The 19,447-nt window shown below is 36.2% G+C and overlaps 1 protein-coding gene across 1 annotated transcript; it reads right to left on the bottom strand.

Moving 5' to 3' along the window:
- Positions 1 to 3,331: 3,331 nt before the first annotated feature.
- On the bottom strand, positions 3,332 to 7,097 carry LOC130736392 (WPP domain-associated protein). Its single transcript, XM_057588227.1, has 5 exons — positions 6,519 to 7,097; positions 4,516 to 6,488; positions 4,293 to 4,461; positions 3,498 to 3,599; positions 3,332 to 3,376 (listed from the first exon to the last, which is right to left on the bottom strand). The coding sequence occupies exons 1-5, from the start codon at positions 7,095 to 7,097 to the stop codon at positions 3,332 to 3,334; spliced, it is 2,868 nt and encodes a 955-aa protein (XP_057444210.1).
- Positions 7,098 to 19,447: the final 12,350 nt, after the last annotated feature.

Raw genomic sequence — 19,447 nt, 5'->3', positions numbered from 1 at the left:
ACCTACTCCTAGTTTGAATGGCAGCAGAGTCTGAGTATGTGCGTCCTGTCACTTTGAGGGCTACAAGCAAGGTTCTACATATCAGAACGATATCTGAATATCGTCCGATATGTTGCGATAATGGCAAGAGACGTTACCGATATGGAACGATTTTTCGGTGCTATTCCGAATCACGCGTATCGGCCGCAACGTAACGGCCGTATCGGCCGCAACGCCGGTTTTACCGTGACAGCTCTTTTTTCTCCCCAAAAACCCCTTTTCATAACCAATAATAGAGAGAATCAGAGGAGAATCAGAGAAACTTGTACAAAATTTCATCTTTTTCTTAGATTGAACTCAAAATTCATAGCAAACTTAACCTGTATTTTCATTAATTTCAATAGAATGAAGATCTTTGAGCCATTCCACTCCAATCTCCATCAGCTGAGGCATCTATCTTCCTGTGTTCTCTTCCTCTTGCTCTCTGAGACTTTGATTGTGAGAACTGAGACGAGTTCGTGTTCCAAGCCTCCGACCGACAGGCGCAGCCACGCTGCCACCCCAAACCACCATCCACGACGCTCCCGTCTTCACTCTTCTCTTCTATCTCTTCTTCATCAATCATCATCTCTGGCCTTGAGGTGAGCTAGTAGTGTGGTAACGTTACCCACCCTTCAAGTTCAATCTCTTCAAATATGTTGTCATCATCTCTTGCTTTTGGGTTTTAATTGATTTTTTGGGGGAGAAGAAGAGGAAAGAACGTTCTGGAATGTGAGGAGAGATTTTGATTTTTTTTTTCTCTTCAGAGAAGTGGGGTCAATTTGTTATTTTGTTTTTTTATCATATTTTGATTTTCTGATTTCCCTAAAATTATGCCCATAATTTAGTTGTTTTCTGAATTAGTTTTTTTTTTGGTCAAACTGAATTAGTTTGTTTAAAAGGGTGTTAGTTTGGGGTGTATTGGGCTCATACAAATTCGTTGAATGGGTATTATGGGTTATATGACTTTAAAAAAAATCATGAATGGGTTATTATATTATGAGTTTAATTTTGATGCACCGACGGTGTAAAGTTTTTTTACACCGTCAACCAATCAAATTTCAATGATGTGACATGTCAATTAAAGAAATTAAATGAAAAGAGAGATTTTCTCACATCCTTGAAATCAGATTGGTTGACGGTGTAAAAAAACTTTACACCGTCGGTGCATCAAACTTTTTCTCTTATATTATATCTAGCTTAATTGATCATATGATTCTTTTGAATGAATCTTGATATTAATTGAATAAAAAAATTATGAAAATTAAATATGAAATTGGCGTAATTGGATGTCCGTGAGTGAATTGTTTTAATTTAATTTTTTATATTTGTTGATTTTAAAATGTGACTTGTTATAGGTTACTATTATGATCTATAATATAGGTTATATAATAATATATATTTTTTCACATAATTTATGCTTTTTGAACATAATTTGTGAAAATCTGGGAATCATTCACACCGCAACAGGCGCAACACATACTGCAACAACGGTAATATCCGTTATCGTGAAATCCGCAACGCGACCGCGACCGATATTTAGAACCTTGGCTACAAGGGTGGGGCGTTATTCTTGTGCTTTACTGGTTTGCAATTCAAAGTTTACTGGTTTGGAATGGGTGCTGCATGTAACGCCCCGATTTTCGGGTGTCACTTTAGTAACCTATTAAATTAAATATGCAATATTTTCCAAATGGATTTATAAAGCGAGTAATTTTTTTCTTCATAATACTAATCCAAACGTTAAACGAAAGTCAGGTTCCCCTCACGCTGACACAAAATCCTATGCGTGAGTTGGAAATTAATTATTTATTTAATTCTAAAATCCTGGGTCTTACACTGCAACTCCACGGCAGATGGCGTTTGGACGTTGCTGCCAGGTTGAAGGTGTGGTGTTTGGTAGCAATTGAGCGTTGGTGTATTATAATAGCCAAGGGCGCAATCTCAATGGTCATCGGATTACGCGGGATGTATTTTTTGCTGGCCTATCTTCATGGAATTTGGCTGCTTGATAGAAACAATTATTTGGCCTCTGTATACGTGCTTCTCCTTCTAGCATATGGATATTGGAAGCTTCCTGTGAGCTCGTGGGGTGACTTGATATAATTTGACTACTTTAAGGAGATAAATAGAGAGTGACTCATGTACTAGGGATCACTTATTTTGGACTTCTTGGAGGTGCTGTTCTGATTGCATAAACTATGTACTCTTTTTCCCTTCACTAGGTTTTTCCTAAGGGGGTTTTCTTAGTAAGGTTTTAATGAGGCATTAGCTTGTGCAATCTTACCTCCAATGGGGTTGTTTTAGCTTTTGTTTTTGAATTGTAATTCAGTCTTTCCTTCTCTTCTTTTGTATTGGGTTGAAGTAACCCTTGTACTTCATTTTAATATATTATTTGCTTACGCACCGAACGTAGCTGTTATATCACAGTAGTTCTAGGTAATAGATGATGATAATTTAAAATAGTAATTTCTTTGAAAGAAATGCTTCAGGATGATTACTGTAACTTTTATAAGAACCGTAAAGCATGATTTAGAATGAGTAGTTGGAATGTTGAAAGGCATCAAATTTATAAAGCACGAACTCCGATATGGCCATAGAACACCACACGATACGGTTAAAATCTAAAAAGGAGGACACGGGCACAATTTATATATATTAAAAAATAAACATTAATATATTTTTCTCAAAATAAGGGAATGAGGCATAGAAATAAAGTTCATAGTTCAAACAAACGACTAAAAATCACAAAAATATGAGAAACTAATGTGAATAAAGAACTAATCACAAAACTCATGGGGAAAAAACAACACAATTATTTGAGATGGAACAAAATGTAAAACTCAAAAGAACACATAACTAACATACTTTGGGTATGTAGCAATGTAGGAGTGTCGGCTTATTGTTCAAGATGTGTCCTAGCCATGTCCAAACCGAAAAGATAATTTTTATTTTAGCTCTTCAAACACGTGTTAGACACGTGTCCCAAGCATGTCGTCGCATGTTGGTGTCACACGCGTGTGCAAAGTGTGACAATCATGCCTATTTATAGGCATCTCTCCACCGTGTTTATCAATAATATTGATACTACATTCTATAAATACAAATTCTACAAACATCTCAATTGTGATGGGCTCTTATGTTTTCTCTACAAAATGCTGAAGCTTTTAGAGATATGCATCACATATCAACATATACTATCAAGTATCAACCCTTGAAAACCAGTTGTCTTAATGTAGATTTGATAGCAGCGAATTTTGCAAGTCAATTGGTGAAGTCTAGTCAGTAGTCACGACACTGGTAGCCTAACAGCTCAATTAGTCAGTTCTGTTTTTATTAACTCCAGTATGTTATAGACCTGTAAAAAGATTAGAACAATTAAACACGCAATACACTATGATGTGCCAAATTAAGTTATATAAAGTAAGAGCATATATGTTCTTCCAAAATAATATCAGGGAAGAACGCAAGCTTCTCACCTCAAAGTACTGCTGCAAAGATGGAGCACACAGACTAAGGGTTACGTATATCTTCTCAAGTAATATTAAAAGTGCATCCACTTGATCACCTAGAAGATCAACCTATATATATATATACATTCAAACATTCAGTCTTTAGTTTTGAGCATTTTCAAAAATACCAGCATTTCCATGAATGGGACTAATCCGAAATGAAATTTCTCCAAGGTGGAAATGAAATACCATAACCTTTTTTTATTTCCTTACTTGTCTAGATAACACTGAATGTATAGACCGTAAGATTATGTCCATGGGTATTATTAGAATTATAGTTAGTTCTAAATGTAGACTAAAACTGACCTAGGGATGAAAATTCCCCTTCAATTTAAGATTACATTATTAGTCAATGTGAGACTTAACACTCTTTCAGCCCGAGGAAATGACGCGGGGAGCTTTGACGGTGAATTTATGTATTTCAAATTTCAATGAGTGGTCTAACAATAGGTCTAGGATTGATTGTGATACCATATTTAAATTTGGATAAGACATTACTCCACCCTAAAAGTCAGCTTGTGAATGCGAATTGACCTCTCATTTATAACTACTCCATTACCATTAGTCATATTTCTATGTGTGACTTAACAGGTGTAATCACAGTTAATGAGAGAAGAAAGATAGGATGAGAAGAGAGAGAAGAAAAAGATATGATATTTGATATGATGAGATGTGAAGAGAGATATAAGGAAAATAATGAGGTGGAGGAGTGGTGGTGTACTAAAGGAAGTCTAAACTAGAATTTAATATAACAATATGTACCTCAGATTCAGCTTTTTGGAGATTTTGGCACCTTCTAACGAAGGCCTTCTGGTAAAGTAATTCCTTGTTTCTCAAGCAATCGACCATCTCAATAACTGGATTCAAACAACATTTCATCTTTTCGAGCCTATGTCCATAGTTTTGGGAAAATGTAAGGGTGTGTATAAGGCTGTCGGTATGTAGTATGAAAATGAAAAATATTGGTCAATCACAAGTGAAATACCTCATAGTCATCATCTTAAATTTTTGGCACACCATTGTGTCAAATTCTGCAAATGTTGGTAAAAGATTGAAAAGAGGCAAGAAAATAGAAGACAGCTTCAATTGCACATCAACGTTGGTAGACATTTGATAATGAAAATTCTCCGAATCACGTAGCCTGTGTCCTAAGCTTGTGCCTAACTCCCTCAGAAGTGCTTTGCTTATACCTAATTGCTGCAAAAGATGTTCCACCTTGCTTGTTAGTGAAGAGAAAGTTTGTTCCTCTCCAGTTAACAAATCTTCAAATATTTCATGCTCATATAGGTCTCCACGCTCTGAACCCAAGTCAAGTTGTTTGCTATGTTCCTTAATCTCGGACCGAGCACTTAGCATCAAATTCTCCTCAGCTTCAAAACAACTAAGTAGAGACTCTAACAATACAATGGTCAAGTTTCTCTCTCCCTGAAATTTCTGAATTTGATTTCGCATCATAATAGAGTCATCGTCATCTATAGTGATAATGTCTTTAACTGGTTGTTTGAATTCCATGGATAAGACACATGCATCATTCAATGTCTCAACAAAGAGCACTTGGTGTATCTTCTCTCTGATGAGGTTCTCCATTTGGTAATTTTCTAAATCCAACTTCCATTCCTTAAGCACAGCTCTAAATACAACCATAGTGACATCTTCCTTCACAATACCTTCTGTGATTATGGAGCTTAACTGATCATGAAAAGTATCATGAATGGTGTTCGCTATATGATCCATTAAAACTGAAGTTGCAATGTTGACAAAATCTTTAAATGTTTCTGCTAACACAAGATGTTGTATCTTTTCTCTTATATCCTCGTCTATGTTGCTTCTTATTTTGTCTAATTGATTACTAAATATTGAGCATTGCAAACAATGCTCCTTAGCTTCACCACCATGACTCTTGACCATGGCAAATTCTTGATTATAACTGATATCCTTAACCGCCCTGTAGAAGATAATGAGATCTATGTCGTCTCTAATTTTCCTTTCGATTGTGTTTCTTTCAATTCTTTCATTCCACTCGTTGATCATCTCCCTTAAGTAGGACAGGTATAAACCTTCCTGTATTAGCTTCTCAAACTCAAAATTACATGATTTACTCTCAAATTCTTCTACAAGATCATTTATAGAACCATACATGTCTTCAAATATTGAATTTCGCATTGAGCTATACTCCTTTTCTACGTTTAACACACTTATATTTCTTGCATTAGAGACTTCTTTTACCTCTTCCCCAAGTCTTCCCCATGCATCAACATTCTTTCTCACTCTACCAGCCTCATATACTTCTGATAGCCTCCTCTCTGGAAGTTCTTCCTTGTCTTGAATAGCAATTTGGTTGAAAAAAGATTCACTCAATCTACCATTCCAATTTATAATATTTTCCAACCTTTCACTAACAGAATGAATTTTTTCTCTCAGAAAATTAAGCTCCTTTGTTTTCTTTGAGTTGAAGGCCTTTTTTTCTTGTACTGTTCCAGGCTTATTCATATTCACTTCTTCACTCTTCTGGCGAATAATTGACTCGTGAATCTTTTTCATCTTAGCAACAAAGTTGCTTCCATTTTCATTCTCTTCCTCTGCTAATGATTTTTCCTCCTTGATTTCATGAGTTCCTTCTTCTTGTAAAGACTTTGTTGGGGAAGAAAGGGTAGAACAATCAGAATCTTCAGGACATGTTTCATTCAAGGTGGCTAGTTCATGCTGCAAACTTGTAATTTCATACATGAATTGTGACCAGTGCTTCTTCCAACATTTGAAAACCTGATTCTCAATGTTCTTTTGAAACTCCATCATGAAACTTTTAATTGATATAGACATTACATCTTTCTCAATTGTCAACTTCCACTGCCTCTCTTTTGGACCCATCTCACCCATGAAAAGTGCACTTTGCATCTTCCCAAAAGCAAGATCTATAGACTCCTTTAGCATGTCAATGTCTGAACCTATCTCTTCAATCTTCTTCCTGTCATTAACACTATATGCTACCTCCCCTAACATGTTATCATGTTGTGGTGCTTCGAGTCCTTGTCTAATATTCATCATTTGTTGATCCACACTAGTCCTCAAATCGCGAAAATCTCCATCACCATGCACAGTTCTTTTTGTTTCATCATTCTCAGCATGGAAATTACTTGTTTCGATAGTGTGGTTTGCGCCTAAAGCAACTAATTCCCTCTCTTTTACCTCTAAAGCTTGCCTGAGTTGAAACTCATTTTCCAATCTTTTTGTCAATTCTCTATCCTTCTCTAACATGGCTAATTCGGATTCCTTCAAACGCCATTGAAGGCGATCTTTGATTTCTCTCAAATCGTTTAGTACCTCTTCATGTTTACTCTCAAGGAAGCTGGTTTCGGTCTCTGCAAGAACAATGCTTAGACAACCTTCAAGTTGCATCACTGCTAGCTCGTAGAATTTCGATATCTCATTCAAGCGCTCAATGACTCCCGTTTTTGTCTTCATTTTCTCCTGAGCTCTGTTCATGGCCCGGTGCACAATCCACATCATTGTGGAACCAGCCAGAGATACTTCAAATCTTCCATCCATATATCCAAATATCTCATCCATTTCTTAGACAAGAGTACACAGCACAGAGGTAGTTGCTACTTGTTATTGCACAAATCGAACAGGAGAGTTGTAATATCTTCTAAAGAAAATTCATCAAATGGGGTTAAAATGGAGAAACTATGTGGTAATTAAAGAGAACGTGAATTGGATCTGAAATTCCCAGTAAAAGTTGATACTTGAATTGACCTTTTCATGAACTTATTACTTACATGATAACCACGTCTCTAGGCATACTTTAAGGAACTTCTTTACATGGATGGTTGTGTGGCTCTCTTTGTATTTATCTATAGATTTTTCTGACCACATAAAAGCTACGTTTTGTATCTTAGTAGGGAAGAAAGAAACAATGTAGACAAGGAAAGTATTATTATTTTCCAGTTTTTATTCTTCTAACTACCGATCTCCACATATGCAGCTGTTACACACACGATATAAAACCATCTTAAATGAAAAAGTATATTTGCTTTCAATTAAAAAATACGATGATTTATTAGGCGCCCACTTCCAAGCCACCTCCGTTTTAGAAGGCAGTGTGGAGAAGAGATCTGCTCCTACAATCTTGGGCATGGTTTTCATGATCACAAGTTCACAACAACACTACAAAGAAGAAGAATGATTGAAGACCTATAGTTAGAGAAATGAAGATTGTAATAGCTAGATTTATTGCTTTCTTTATTATTTTATTAGTAGGTTTTTGATTTTTAGGAAGAACACCTAAGTCCTTTACTTAATTGGCTTTCTAAATCTCTAAAATGTGTTTAATATGAACTTAAATGTTTTCACAATTAAAAGACTTAGAAATCCTAGGAAAAATGATTTTAACAGTGCTTTTAAGTGTTTTTCATTGTGCAAACAACAAGTTTGGGTAATTGATTACCAGATTTCGGTAACAGATTACCGAGCTGAACAGTACATAGTGGTAATCGATTACCACTAGTGGGAAATCGATTTCAAGCACGGGTTTTCATAAAAACACTTTCTTTTCTCTCTTGGATAAGTTCAGAAGTGATACCTCTTGTATGAGAGGTTTGGTACTGTTATATAAAGCTTTCGTACTCTCATAAACACAGCACAATTCACTTTCACAAGAGATTAGAGATTTGAGAGCAAATTTTCAAAGGGATTCAAGGTGTTCTTCATTTTTTGTCTTCTCTCTCATTTGTTTGGAGATGAATGTAACGCCTCGACTTTCGGGTGTCACATAATAACCCAAATTAAAACAAATGCGGAAAATGCAAGTAATTTCTTTTCTTTTCTTTTCTTTTTCAAGGCGAAAGACTTAACCTCATGTAGAGCATGACATAACAAAATATAATATATACAACCCCAAGCTAACTAAAGTAGCCAAAAGTGACATAAGCTAGCCCGAAGGCAATATGTACAGATCCTGAAGTCAAAGTAGTGACATCACAGATATAGTTCCTCAAAATATGGGAGAGTCAACCCAAAACAACATCCTCCTCCAGACCTCCTACATTTGACTACTCTCTGTGGTCCCCATTACAGGGAACCACACAAAAAGTAATATGTCGGGACCTTCCCTGCCCCAAAATGTACAAGACACACACTAATTAGAGCTATGACATTGAACACCTATCCCAACACTAATCAGCCAGGAAACGTGTCTCCCAGCCCTCCTCCTCCTGCTCGCTCAACAAATCCTCATCAGAGTCAGAGTCCTCCAGTGTGATCACCTCTGTGTCGACGTCTACGACCCTGCGCCTCACGATCTTGAACGGAGCCCTGATCACACCGGTCTCTATGTTTAACATCTCCGACCGCACAAGCCTCTCCTGTACTCGTACCAGAGGTGGAAGGGATGTGCATGGGGTTGACTCTAGTCGGAGAGGTCTAATCCTAATGTGCTACTACAATAGAGAGGACATCCAAAGGATCCTCTTCCTCCTCTAAAGATGGAGGTGGTGAAGGTGGTGGCACGTTGGTGCCTGGTCTCGTGCACATTGATGGTGGCAGGTTGAAACTCAGCGTCATCAGTCGTAGCACTCCCCTAGTCAGGTGTCCGTACTCGTCCTCTTGCTCCTCGAGGAACTTCCCCGTGTACTCGGCCCTATGGCGATCAGGGTCCACCACCCAGGCGCTGATAGTTTGCCAACCGCCCAAACACAAACAGACAAACAAGGCAGTGCGAGGGTCAACTCACGGTATACAATATAATACAAACAACATGTGAAAGATAAGGGGATATATACATATATATATAGGTTTTGCATGGCCTTTCCTAGTGTATATATGTATAGCATGTTATCAAATCAAAAATGACAATTCTATCTTCAATACATGAGCTATAGAGTTAAATGCATGGTGTGATAATGTAATGTATGCTCACACTAATCCGAAAATCGTCACGCTAGATCGCCACTTAGGTTGGGCAGTGTTGACCCGGTGATATAAGGGTATTTTTGTGGGTCTTTTATTTTATTTTTAGTTTATTTTCTAAGTTTTAATTAGTTTTTATGGTAGTTTTATATAATTTTCGTATTTTTAATTATTTTAGGATTTTAGGAGTTTTTATTATGATTTGGTAGATTTTAGTAGTTTTTATCTTATTATTAATTAGTACTTTTTAAATTATAGATTTAGTTAGGATTTAAGTTGTTTATTTTTGGGTTCTTATCTTTCTTGTATTTTATTTGATTTATTTTCTTATTTTTATTTTATTTTATTTAGGATTTTCAGAATAAAAAGAAAAGAGAAAATCAGGAAAAGGGCGCTGATCCTGCGCTGAGGGTCCACGTAGCTGTCATGCACCGCAGGAGATCAGATGGCATTTGTGTTCTTCCATGCCACGTGGCACAACCTGGCCAGGGCACCACCATAAGGCTGTGAATTGCTAAGCGCTGGATTACTCACGTAAAGCATGGACCAATAGAAGGGTGACACGTGGTATCAGTAAGACAAAGTTTGACTTGTTTGAGAAGGAGATCACGTGATTGAATCGGAAGAGGAAACAGATTCTGATTGGAATGAAAATTAATATTATTATATTATATTAGGTTTTGGTTAGTTGATGAAAGGGGATATATACTAGTGTTTTTTACCCGTGCGTTGCACGACAAATTTCGTTATTGTATTTAAGACATCAATCAATACTTTCAAATAAGTTGAAATACTAAAAATGAAAAAAAATCATAATAAGAATAAAGATATTTTAAAAATTTAAATTGTGAAACTCAATTATAGTATATTGTACTCATACACTCATTTAACAAATATAAGGATTAAAAATATAAATGAATCAATCGGTAAATATCTTCATTTATGCGAGGTACAAAAGATTTTTGCTTACCAAGATGAAAATACATATATCTGGATCTATTAGGTTGTGGACCAACAAAATGAAAAAAGAAAAAAGAGTACGATGAAGAGCAAGAAAAGGAATGATCAAACATTTGTAAAGATCAGTAGAACCTAACAAAGAGTAAGAGAAGTCGGAGCATTTTTCAAAATAGGTTTGGATTTAGAAGAAGGTTAGAGCATTGCAATCTAAAAGAATCAAACAGCTGCAATGTAAAGACGGGACTTACTAAACTTCATAGGTCAAGTTAGTGGAGAGGATTTGTATACTCCGGTTATACATTCTATTTACCTATCTAAATATAGTGGTAACCTCTCAATCAAATTGTTGTTTCTACAAAGAATAAAACTTTAAACAAAATATAAAAGTAAATATATTAATTATTTCCATAAAGAATAATTTAAGAACACCAATAAAAAACACTTTAAATATCCAAAAATAGAAACTGAAATACAATTTAATATCAGAGCCTACAAAAGCTAGGAATCTTAAACTACCAATCCTAAAACCTATAACTTGAAACACATCAAATATTCTCCTTGTTAAATAGGCCTCATTCTCCTTCCCATATTTGTCAACCCCCCCCCCCCCCCCGCCTGAAGTGCCCCGTTAACGCTCCAGTAGACTACGAATAAATGCACGCCAAATCAGCACAGTCATCAGTCTAATATTGGACGCAGGGACCCATCAAGAAATCCTGGATAAGCTTCCAACTGGTAAAGAGCCAATAAGAATCCAGTTTAAAAGCACATATAGGAAAAACTACAAAAAGCCTTTGATAGAAAAAAAGCAAATAACTCATGATTGTTCATGTTCTGTTCTAGATACTCATGTTGTAGACAAAAAAGTAAATAACTTAAAAGGGACATGACAAATGATAAAAAGTCTTCTTCAGTTATATGATAGACATCTAGTTCCTATCCATGCCATCTGCTGAAGATAGTACAGACAACAGAGAAAGATTTGAAAAAATAATCTTTTAAAAAGGAGAGGAAGCTGGAAACATAAGAGAATTTTATAAGAAACCAAAACCATCTAGCTCAATGTCAAACACGAACTCATCTATCTGAAAAAGCAGCACATTCCAATGGCCCCCGAAATTGCATCCCCAAATACAATCTGTCAAATAAGAGCAAATATGATTCTATGAGAAGAACCACAACAGATGTTTCATGTCCTCTAAAATGTTTTATAGCTTCCAGCACCTGGCAAAGGAGAGAGCATGATAGCTTTGACAAATCTCGGACACGAAACAGATCCAGTTCAACTTTTGATTTGCATCCATGTTGATCTGATTTAATGCAAAACATAGCTCAAGGACTTCGAGCTAAGCAAAATCCTAGTTCCCGGCAAAGAAATTGTAGAAGAGAAATGAAGAGGAAAAAAGTTATTTTTTTCTCTCTTCATCTAATTATTGCCAATCCCAATTATTTTAGTTGTTACCAGCATCTTGGCTCCACTAATAGATTGCGGACAGGCAAACAGACCACAATAGATGATCCTTTCCCCATGTGGCTTCTAGCCTCATATCAAATTGCAAGTAAAAAACTCAGAATCAGATGAGACAAAAAATTCATGAAAGCATATATGTCAGGCCTTTTACTTAAGCATCAATCCATGATTGCTTCGGGGACATTTTATCTAGGCAAGAAAACATTCACAAGGAAAAATCAAAATACACTGAATGCTAGTCATAAATAAAGAGTACAAAAAAATAAAAGTTTGAGATAAGAATCAAAATATATCATTTGGAGGTCTTCTTCTATTAATCTTCCTTGTTGTTCATCATATGCTAATATTGTAAGGGAACTTAGAGAACAACTGTTGTAACCTAAGGATGCGTCAGTTCAATGATATGGGAGAACTACTAATTAAATGTATGATTAACTTCTCAGTTCTCACCTGTATCTATAATAAAATCCAGATTGCAAGAAGCAATGTATAGGTGCGTGGAGTATGAAAAGAGAAACATTGGAATGTGTAACTGCAGCATTCAAAGGCTGCGCATGAAAAATACACTATAAGAAGGAATATCATATATGATGAGTGAGATGAGTGAGAATTCTCGACCATTTAGCGGTAATCACATCATATGGAGGATTTCAAAGACCAATACAAAGACTTAAATTAATGACCCGAAGCTTTAGAGCAAATACCTGCAAGTATAATGAATTCAATCAATGATATCTTCAGTGAAAACATTTCTAATCTAGCCAATCAATCAAAGCAGTCTACAATGAAAAATAATGTCCAAATCCAATCTATAACCTGGAATTTGAAAGTATTGAAAGCAATTTATAGGAAAAGATAAAATTAATTGAGGAGTTGAGCATTTAACCTGGAACCACCACATAGACCTATCAGAGGAAGAGGAGTTTGAAAAACAAATAACAAATGATAAAAGCAGTGCATTTAGTAACACACAAACAATAAGAGACATTACAAAACAAAAGAACAAATCAGAAACACCTCGGGGAATGAAGAAGAAAAATAATCTTTTAGTTTATCTTAGGTGATTAGGTGAAAAAACTGGAACTTAATTGTTCAGTTCCTAGTCTGTAGGCCAAGAGTTATATTCAAAATTTTACATGTTATGAAAATGTTGCCTTGATAATGGTTATGAAAAAAATTAAATCATGTAGTATGAGAACTTACCATGTTAAGTTCCCTGCAACTTGATGGTTTCCTCTTGCGGCTGCCCCATTCTCTTCGGCGTTCATACTCATAATAAGTACTAACGATTTCCTGCAAACAAATCATATACATATGCCCGTAATGGAACAAACAGAGTGAAAGACTGTCACTGGCTTACTGCGATTCTGCAAGGAAGTTAAACAGATAAGATGAGATGCTTGAAATGAAATTAGGGATTGATGAGAACATAGCACATTAAAGCACAAAACAATTTAATTCTTTTCACCAATGGTGGTTAGTAATTTAAAAATAGTTGCATTAAGAATAGTAAGCATTGAAGATAGGATATCACGAACTAAAGCAAACAGGACCCTAAGGTTTTGTTGTCTTTCTCATCATAAATCAATTAAATCAATTGTTAAGGTTTGCTTAAGGTTGAGGAAAAAAAAAATCCAAAAAAGCACCAGTAGAAAAATCCTTGCTAAACTATGTTAATAACAAAATAACACCAGAATTAAATTAACCAACTTTAGGTGATAGTAACTGTATAAAAGCTATTTCAAAACCCAATAAACTCTAATCACATAACTTGACAGTGCAAGATACAGAGACAATAGTCATCCGAAATAAGAAACTCATTTTAAAAACAATCTCATTGGTTTAAAATTCACCAGATTATGTTGAGAAACCTTAGAATAATATTCATGAGCGAAAAATATAAGCTATAATCTTCTATGTTATACTACACATACATAGCTCTTTATAGGCCCCTTAAGATTGATTGGGAGCAAATCAATTTTCAAGGGCACTCCTAATCTGTATAGCATTTTGTTAGGAAATCCACATTTCAAATTAAATGAGATAGTGCAGTGTTCCCCCCTCAAAAAAATAAAAATAAGAGACAAAAAAACTAAGAGAACAAAAAGCAATTTGGCATAACATACCTCGGGTACAATCATAGTTGATCCCTTCACTGCATTTTAGCCAGCAAAAAGTAAACTTTTTGACTCTGCTAAAATACTTCACCATATGTCCTAAATTAAAGCAGAAATCAGCTTTCAACTTTAAAGGGATATTATCAAACAAAACCAAAGAAAGGAAATTTCTTCTGCTCACTTCTGATTCAAGTTAGGATGAGAGTGGATTGTGCCTACAAAAATAAAATACCTAGAAAAAAGTGGTACAAATGTGTTGTCAAGTTGGCAGGCTTTCAATGAAAAACTTACAATCACAGCTAGAACCAAGAACCAAAGCAACTCGTAAAAGTATAACCAGTAACTTCACAATTAGATGCTTCACAATTATCACAAAAACTAAAGAAGAACTCATACTCCTGAATGCACAAATTCACATTTAAAATATAGGTCAGTTCAAAAAAATATAAACAAACCTCAAGCTAATGCATAACATTTTTAATTCTTAAATGGGGTGAACTAAATCAGTAGAAAATGGAGACATGAGAAGAAAATGGCTTTGGCTTCCTCTTCTAAGTAATCTAGTTTGGCTTCCAATTCTTCTTCTTGGAGCCCACCGGCACATGTCAACTCCTTTGCATCTGAATGTTCAGACTTCTGATCCATTACTGTTTTCTTTATCAACACCATCATTAAAGTGCTCTTGAAATTTTTGAATGGTCAATAAGGTTTGCTATACCTCAGTAGCAGAAAAAGGCAAAGAAAAAGTTCACCTTGTTGAGTTCTTGAATAGCACTTGAATAGTCATGGCTAACAGAAGAGCTGAACATCCTTTTTGATTGAGGACATGCAGCTACTATTCTTCTAAGGAACATTTTAATCACGTCCAGCTACTAATTCTACAGTTGCAAGAAAAAGAAAAATTCAATTAAAGTACATTTGCTAATAAGCACACAAAGCAAAGGAATCCCATTATCTTGAATTTCAATGTAATTGCCACAAAACAGCCTAAGTGAGTGTTTCTCATTCAGCAGAGTTTGCATCATGTAAAATGGAAGCCTTGCAATTTGGTGCATTTGGCTGAAGAGGAATGCTCACTTGTTCAAGTCTCAACTTATTATCATGTATTCCTAAAACCAGCAAAAAGTAAACTTTTTGACTCTGCTGTAGAGAATCATCAGCAAATGAAATTCCTAAAATCAAATAGATTTGAAATCTTTTTAACTGGGTAAAACAAATTGCCAGAAGACCAATCAGGAAGCACAGTATCATCAGAAGAACACGTTGATTAATTGATAAAAAAAATAGTTTGTTCAGAAGCTTACATTACATGTGCAACCGTGCTTTGCCGGTATCGAACAGCGAGGTAAATGGCCAATAAGGTTAGCTATACCTATCATAAAGTTTATCACCGAACAATTCCAGCGGCTTCATGTGCGCCTTTTTTGTGCCTTGCAATCCATTAAGCTTTCATTTATCAAAAACAGAAAGAATTCACACACAAAAAGTCTCTTCCTCAAACAAAAGAAAGGACACCAAATAATCACTAAAAGAAATCAACAACCAAGAACTCATATTAGAGCTTAAAAACGATTCACTCACATCTCTGCTCTACACACTCACTTGTGAATCACCTTTAGGGTGACACACTTAATAATCAAATGATTCCGTTGGAGGAAGAGGAGGGATTCAGGTCGAGAGACCTTCGGGGTGTGGGTTGGGGAACGACGAACGCCATGGGATTGGGGTTCGTAGGTGAAACGGCGTCGACAGCGGTGGTTGGGTCGTCTAGGGTAGTAGAGGTATTGGATCTGGGGCGGTGAGAGATTGAAATCCGCCGAGAGAAGAAGCCGCGTGCGGAGCAGAGAAACAATAGAGAGAAATTAGGAACCCTAGCAGACTCGTGTTTGAGAAAGGCAGTGGAACCCTAGCAGACTTTTTACCGAGATGCAATTGAAAAGATACAGTGAGCTGTGCAATTGAAAAAATGTTAAAGGAGAAATAAGGTAAAGAATAATCAAGGCACATGTGGCAAATAGGGCCAAGGTGGAAAAGCTGATGTGTAAATTATTAAATGATAATTAATAGGTGGAAAAGCTGACGTGTAAATAATTAAGTGAGAATTAATCTCGGAGCGACACGTCACTAACTTGGCCTGTGAGAGCGACACGTCATGCTAGAAGTTGTTCTTTTCTAATATATATAGATTGGAAAAAACGAGAGAATTGAAAGGAGGAGGTTTTTGGACGAAAAATAGCGTAAAGAAGAACTGAGAAACGACGGTGAATCTTTGATAGGTTTTTCTTCTTTTTCTCTTGAATTCTTGATTATGGCCATGCTTGGCTAAATCCCTTTTAGTACTTGGGTGTGGATCCTTTTTAGGATTATGTTTTGATTCGAACCTTTGCTTCATATGAATTTTGTTTATTAATCTACGTAGTTGTTTCAATTTATCTTGATTATACTTGAATGCATGCGAGTAATTTACTGATTCTTATGAGAACGGAAGTTGATTAGGAATTAGAGAAACAAGGAAACAATTAGATTAGGCGTTCCCTACTGCTTGATTCAAGAGTAGAACCTAATTGCGTTGGCTAGTTTAAACAGAACTTAATCTTCAATTCCCTGGTCTAGGGGCTCGTAAAACAGACTTAGTAATTGAATTGAAAGTCTAGGGCGTGTGAGTTATCAACATCTTAGAACATAGGCTAAATCGCCGTAGAGAAGTTTATTTGATTCATATGAACATTGTTAGAATGAAAGCATAAGCCGATTAGGTGAAACAGGACCCAAGTACTATTTTTCTCATCTGATTTCATAAACTATTTAATTTTTCGCTTTTACTTTTTATGAGTGATTGTTACAATCTTTAAAATCCTTAAAATTGGTTTTTATTTTCATAATCTGAATACTAGAAGTTAATATAATTAGTATTGAATCACAATCCTCGAGGGATCGATAATTTATTACTACGGGCAACTTTGTACACTTGCAAAGGAGCTATCAGGCAGTATTGAGTCTGTCCTAACACAGGCCTTGTATCGACCATTTCCGCTCGGGTGTCACTTAGTAATCTTGACATAGCCGGACTAGTCCTAACCCTTTGGCTCCACTATACCCCCCCCTCCGCTTTGCCCGACTTCAACAGGTAGATTCTAACCTTACGGCCGACCACATCCCCTATCGTGTCTGAGATACTCGTAGGCACTTTCATGAATGAGTGTAATATAGTTAGCCAAACAACAATCGTCCTCCCCAGGATACATGTGTCTAGCTAGAGTATATTGTCTTTATGGTACCTTAAGGAAAATGATGGTCTTAGACCAAAAGCTTGCTTAACCAGCAAAAGTGCCATCCGCAGTAAAGTGACCTTCCCATCAAATCGGCGCATCCTTATGATGTTCGAAACAATACACGTAAGCAGTAAGGCATAACTTCCACACTCCAGTGACCTCCCCGTCACAACGGCACATCCCTCGAAGTCCGCAACTTAGGTTTTCCACCTTTATCAGAAGTCGGACCGTCGGCATTTCCCATTTTCAAACTTTTTTCTAAAGCTTAAGTTTCCTTCGAATTGATTCAATTAACACATAAAAAGGGTTTTATCATGAGTTAATTCATTATGTCATTTATTTACAAAATCAATTTCTCCTTATTCTTTTGTTTCCAAAACCTACTAAGTCAAAAGTTCTCAATAACCCCCATGTGATTTCCCCGGGAAAGCCTCGATCCACAACACAACAATGGCTCAGACCACTTGTCCGAGCCTACCCAAACATCTCTCTAAAAACAAACGGTCATCAACATGACATAAATCAGTGTTACCCACTCTCCGAAATTGCATAAACATGCATAAATTCCAGTCAACACAGTCCAACAAAATACATTTATGCACAAAACATCAAGCTTGATTCAGCGATGAAACAACAATATAGTGTTGTAAAACATAATCCTGTCCTAAGGCTAGAAAGTAGTAAGACAGATTATATGTGCTATAAAACATAACCCTGTCCTAAGGCTAGAAAGCAGTAAAACAGAAACCAGAGTAAACAACCGAAGCCTCAACAAAAAACAATGGCATAATCCTAGCAGTCAATAATGGTATAAGCCTCAAACAAACACAATAATCAATATATGTCAAATTATCTACACATAAGGCATTAGCTAAAAAGTAAGTTTCCCTCACCTCTCGTATGCTCTGCTCTATCCAGCTAATCCTCAGCTTGCTCCAAGTCAGCTCCTCTAGATCCAGCTAAGTCTGAACCTTAAGCAAAACATTACTTAGTGACTAATGGACAAATCGATCTAATAAATGCTAACTAACGTTGGAAAAATATTTAGAAGCTTCAGAGTATGACATCTAAGCACGAATGGAAGAGCTTTAACGAAAAAGATTTCTCTCCCCCTCCCCCATTGAGCTCTCGGCCACCTCCGCCAAAAATAAAGCTCGCCGAAATTTTACTTCGATCTAATTTAATTCCTAGGCATTCTTAGATGATATCTAGGGTAGAAAAACTCTCGGAAAAATTATGGGACTTAAAACTAGAATAAGGGCTTTTTGGTCCAACTTTAAAGCTTAAAAACTCAAAGTTAATATTTTTGGAAACGAGTTTTAAATAGCTATAAAAAATGCATTTACTAGCAATAAATCATATAGGCGCTAAGCAAGTTCAAGGCTTTAAGCGTAAAAAAGCAACAATTAATTAAAAATTGGTTTTTGGCTCAAATTTTAGATCTACGGCACCACAACGAGAATCTAAGCGCATGGGTCATCGTTATGGAGTGTATAGAAGGTATTTGAAAGAAGAAATGAAGTTAATTTCAAATTTTATCAAAAACCTCCAAAGATTGAGCACAGATAGACATGGAAAAAGATATGAGAAAGAAGAAAAGGTTGCAAGGATGACGATCCTTACCTCCGTATCTATCCAACGCCACTAAAATCACAATGATTATTTTTCCGACTCACGCGTAGGATCGGTGTAAGCGTGACAGGAGTTTGCTGTTTGGGAAAGTATACTGAAGAAGAAAGTTCAGGAATTGGTTGAGGATAGTACCATGGACGTTTTAGGAGTTAGCACGAGTCGTCTGCACACCCGCCTTATGGCGAGATTGTCCATAATAGGCTAATTCCGCTCTTAAAGCATTGTTTATGCGAAATTATAAATCCTTGGAAAAATAAGAAGTTCTCTTTAATTTTCCCTCGACCAGCGTTTCATTTCGGAACTCTGGACTATACGCACGATAGGTTTCACTTCTCGGAAGTTTGACGACGCTAAATTCTTTTCTCTAAAAACTCTAAATTCAAACGCTGAATGAAGACTTTTCTATTCGGAGCTTCTAACGAAGTTTCCATCCACGTTGCCAGTTTTCTTTCGACGTTTCCAACCTTTCTTCAAAACGAAGTTTTGTCATCCGACTTTCACAGCAAAAAGTAGTTTTTGGATGCAATTTAACTCACACCGCTTTTGGATCGTTTTCTTCAA

Source organism: Lotus japonicus, chromosome 2 (assembly GCF_012489685.1).
Source record: "Lotus japonicus ecotype B-129 chromosome 2, LjGifu_v1.2".
Lineage (NCBI taxonomy): Eukaryota > Viridiplantae > Streptophyta > Magnoliopsida > Fabales > Fabaceae > Lotus > Lotus japonicus.
This window is presented reverse-complemented; position numbering and strand designations above follow the sequence as displayed.